The sequence below is a fragment of the Orycteropus afer genome, unplaced genomic scaffold, assembly GCF_000298275.1.
Source record: "Orycteropus afer afer isolate SDZICR_OR568_19922 unplaced genomic scaffold, OryAfe1.0 scaffold00081, whole genome shotgun sequence".
In the NCBI taxonomy this organism is placed as follows: Eukaryota; Metazoa; Chordata; class Mammalia; order Tubulidentata; family Orycteropodidae; genus Orycteropus; species Orycteropus afer.
In genome coordinates, this window is record NW_006921668.1 from 3,866,623 (window position 1) to 3,870,823 (window position 4,201).

At 36.3% G+C, this 4,201-nt stretch overlaps 1 protein-coding gene across 1 annotated transcript in view; it reads right to left on the reverse strand.

Moving 5' to 3' along the window:
- Positions 1-800: 800 nt before the first annotated feature.
- Positions 801-4,201, reverse strand: part of FBXL3 (F-box and leucine rich repeat protein 3) — a 27,367-nt gene continuing 23,966 nt past the window's right edge. The window contains exon 5 of the mRNA XM_007941507.2: positions 801-1,444. Within this exon, the coding sequence (XP_007939698.1) occupies positions 801-1,444 (644 nt within the window). The remainder of the gene's footprint in view (positions 1,445-4,201) is intronic.

Genomic DNA, 4,201 nt, shown 5'->3' on the forward strand with positions numbered 1-4,201 from the left:
AACAGATAAAATCAAGAAGTGATAAAGCATTCCTTATATAACATACAAATGCCTCAAGTGCCACATATGTAGTGGTAATACAGCAGAGAAAAGAATATATATGGTTTAGAAGATTATACAGCAAACATAAAGATTTACACAAAGCTAAACTCCCCTCCTATTGTGTTTATTTTAATTTGATCTTGGCTCTGTACATCATCTTCATATAATAACCACTGTGTTATCAGTTTTTTTAGTTTTTCAATTATTTATATATATCTTTTTCCTTAAACAGCTTTGTAACATTTAAGAACATTCAGCCAATCTTTTTCATTAGCTACAATGTATCTTACATTTTTCTCACAAAATGCTCACTTTCCTGAGCTATATTTAACACCTTATAACAGGTGTATGTATATCTGAAGACCCTAAAATGTCTAGTTAACATTTTTAAAAAATGCATAGAGAACATACCATTTTGGAAAACCTATTTATACTCACTTCTTGGATGTTTTAATATATAGGTTTTGTTTCCTTCAGACCTTAAAATGCTTAATTACTTTCACACCTAAACAACTTTTTTTTTTTTTTTTTTAAATATTCTGAGATTTGATTGCTATTAGGCTAAAGAAAACACATGGATTTTTCTGACTAAAACTGGTGAGTCTTCCAATAAACATCCATATACACTCATTTCAAATAACAAATTTCTGTGACGCAAAATAGTAAAATTAAATCAGAACTACAGCAAATAAATTTTTATTACAATACAGTATGCTTAGTTAAGGGTGCTATTCATCATGCCTTCTATCATGTGGTCTTTACCAGGTGGGCATCATATCTGGAAACCACACCCTACCAAGATGCTTGGACACTTCCCAGTGAATCTGCTCCAAACTGTACTTTTGGTCAGGAATTAGTACTTCTTCCATGATAGATAACTGAGACAGGCGGCCACCACACATCTTCACAAATTCAACAAAGGCACTGCATGAGACTTCACATTCCCCTAGTCCAATAGCTGACAAATTTTTGCAACGTTCTGCAATGCGAATTAACTCTTCATCAAGTGGCCGTAATCCATTAGCACATACTACTAGTTCAACTAGTCTTGGACAAGTCATTCCCACACGGCCAAGTACATCTTTGCTCACTGATCTCCCAAAGTAAAGATGAGTGGCAGGTATTTCATAACGAAAGAATGGGTCAAATTCCTCTTCATATAGAAAAAAATACATCACTAAGTTCACTTTAGGTGAATGTCTGATGAAAGCATCCCAGCTGCTCTTCTGAATAGTATGGAAGTGTGTCTGTCCAGGATTCTCACTGACTACATCAATGCGCAGATGTTCTAGTCGAACATGTTTTTCAGAAGACAAAGCAAGTAACAACTCATCACTTAATAAGTGGTAGTTCAAGGCCAGTTCACGTAAGCCATGACACTGATCAGCCACACAAAGAATACCTTGGAAAGAAAAAAAAACAATAAATTTTTGTAAAAGCTCATGATTTATTCAAGACAGTAAAATATAAGTCCTATAATAAAATTTTACGATATTTTCTTTGCCACAATGTTATATAAATTAAAATTTAGTTGCAAGGTTGGATTAACAGAAGGTAAATCAGGCACTTAAAATGTATTACTAGTTCTGGTAAGAAATCAATTCTAAATCAATACCCTAAAAACAAAAATTACTTATCAACTCAGAAAAATTATAAGTTACTAATAACTACGTCTAACAGCCACAGCTAAGGTTTATCCTAGTAATAGAAGAATAGTGCCATATCTTTAAAAAGCTGATTCATCACACTAAAATTACAGGTTAAGCAAGAAAAATTACATGATCACCAACAGTGGTAAAAGGACATTTCTTGAAATCCAAATCTAATCCTAATGAAAAGAAACAGGATAAGGCATAACCACATAAAAGATTTATGTAACTATATAAAACATTTGTAAAATGAAAAGAACAAAATTAAAAGATTTTCAGCAAATGAGCAACAGATTTTTAATTGCTAACAGTATATAATACTGAGATTATCAAATCTCTACAAAGTTATTAAGATGCCACTAGGTGAATGAGTCAAAGACAACCACCCAATTTACACTAATGGGAATAACACACATTTGAAGCTCTACCTCACCTAGAGAGCAGTTCCTTAAATGGTTCCCTATACTTAGGGTACCATGCTTCATAACTGCATGATACTTAGCAGTATCTGTTTTTACCAAAGGTCACGATCTGATTTCTGAAGAGGCCTAGTATGAGTACCCAAAAGGTACAAATATTTAAATAAAACAGTATAAGTATTTAAAAAAAAGAGTAAGTAATATAGGTGACCTAATATAAGTGCCCCAAAAGACACCCTTTACTACCCACTCAGTGACCCACTCAATCTCTTGTGGTGTTTAAAAAGCTGAGACAGGAACAACAAAGAACACATCATACTATCATCTACTATTTATTGTGCTGTTGTTGTTGTTGTTGTTGTTACGTGCCATCGAGTCGGCTCCAACTCACAGCGACCCCTCCTCGGGTTTCCAAGGCAGTATCACTACAGAAGTAGGACTGCCCAACCTTCCTTCCGAGGAGTGGCTGGTGGGTTTGAACCGCCAGCCTTCTGGTTAGCAGTCAAGTGCCTTAGGCACTATGCTACCAAAGCTCCTATTTATTGTGTAAGGAGCCCTAAAGAAGCTCTGGTGACATAGTGCCTAAGGCATCTGACTGCTAACAGAAGGTTGGTGGTTCAAATCCACCAGCTACTCTGCAGAAGGAAGACCGGACAATCTACTTCTGTAAAGATTTACCACCTTAAAAACCCAATGGGGGTCGCTATGAGTCAGAATCAACTCGATGGCAATGAGTTTGGTTTTTGTTTGGTTTAGTGGTGCAATAGTTAAGCACTTGACTGCTATCCGAAAAGTTGGTAGCTGGAATTCACCAGTAGCTCTGCAGGATAAAAGGCCTGATGATCTGCTCCTACAAAGACTACAGCCTAGAACACGCTATGGGAATGTCTATTTTGTCATAAAGGGTCACTATGATTTAGAATAGACTCACCACTACACCGTATTATTTATTAATACAATTATGATAGGCCAGATACTAGATATGTTATTCCCACAAATACTCAGAATTTTAGAAAAGTAGCTATTATTTCTATTTTGAAGTTGAGACAGTTAGCTAAAGGTAGCAAAGCTAGAATTTGTATGTAGCCTACGTGATTCTTAAATTCATGCAATTAACTATTAAGAACATGTGACAACACAGAAGTCTCCAATAGGCCAAACCTCTATAGCAGCTGAGGGAGGATAAGCAATACAATCAGAGAAGAGATAAACTGAATCACAAGTACAACAGAGCTACCTGCAGTGGGCACCTATGCTTCCCTATTCAGCCAATGTAAAGTTCCTGTTCACCACAAGGCATGTGTGTACTTAAAAATAAACCCTCATAACCCACAGTAACCTAGGCACATCTCTGGTCTTTACAATCTCAAAAAGCCTTATAAAAAGGAAACAAACACATGAGAAATGATAATCAAAGATCCAAATGAAAGCAACTTGGAGATACCATTTAATAATTACCAAAGTAGTTGTAGGTAAAGTTCTGAAAAATGACCCCTGAGATTCCTTGCTCTAATCTCTGGAACCTGTGAATATTCTAAGACTCTAATGTTCATGTTATGTTATATGGCACAGTTGGCCTTAAGACAAGGAGATTATCAGGGCAGACCTAATGAGTCTTAAGAGCCCCTTTAAAAGTAGTGTTCTCTGGCTAGTTGCAGAAGAAGTACCAGAGATTCAAAGAACAAGAGGGATTCAACATGCCATTGCTGGCTTGAAGATGAAGGGAGCCACATAAGGAATGTAGGCAGGCATCTTCTATGTAATTCAAGGAATTAAATCTGGTCAACAACCTGAACGAAACTGGAAATGGAATATTCCCTAGAACTTCCAGATGAGAGCTCACCTTGACTGACATCTTGGTTTTTACCTTTTAAGGCCCTAAGCAGAGAAGCCAGCTAAGCTATGCCTATTGATCTAGAATTCTGATCTGTAGAACCGTGGAGATAATAAATGAGTGTAAGGTGCTGTTTGTGCAGCAATACAAAGATAATACATAGTTAAAAATGTTTTAAATAGAGGCGGGGCAAGATGGCGGACTAGGCAGAAGGATTGCACAGACCCTCTTCAACAAAGAAAAGGGAAACCAATTAA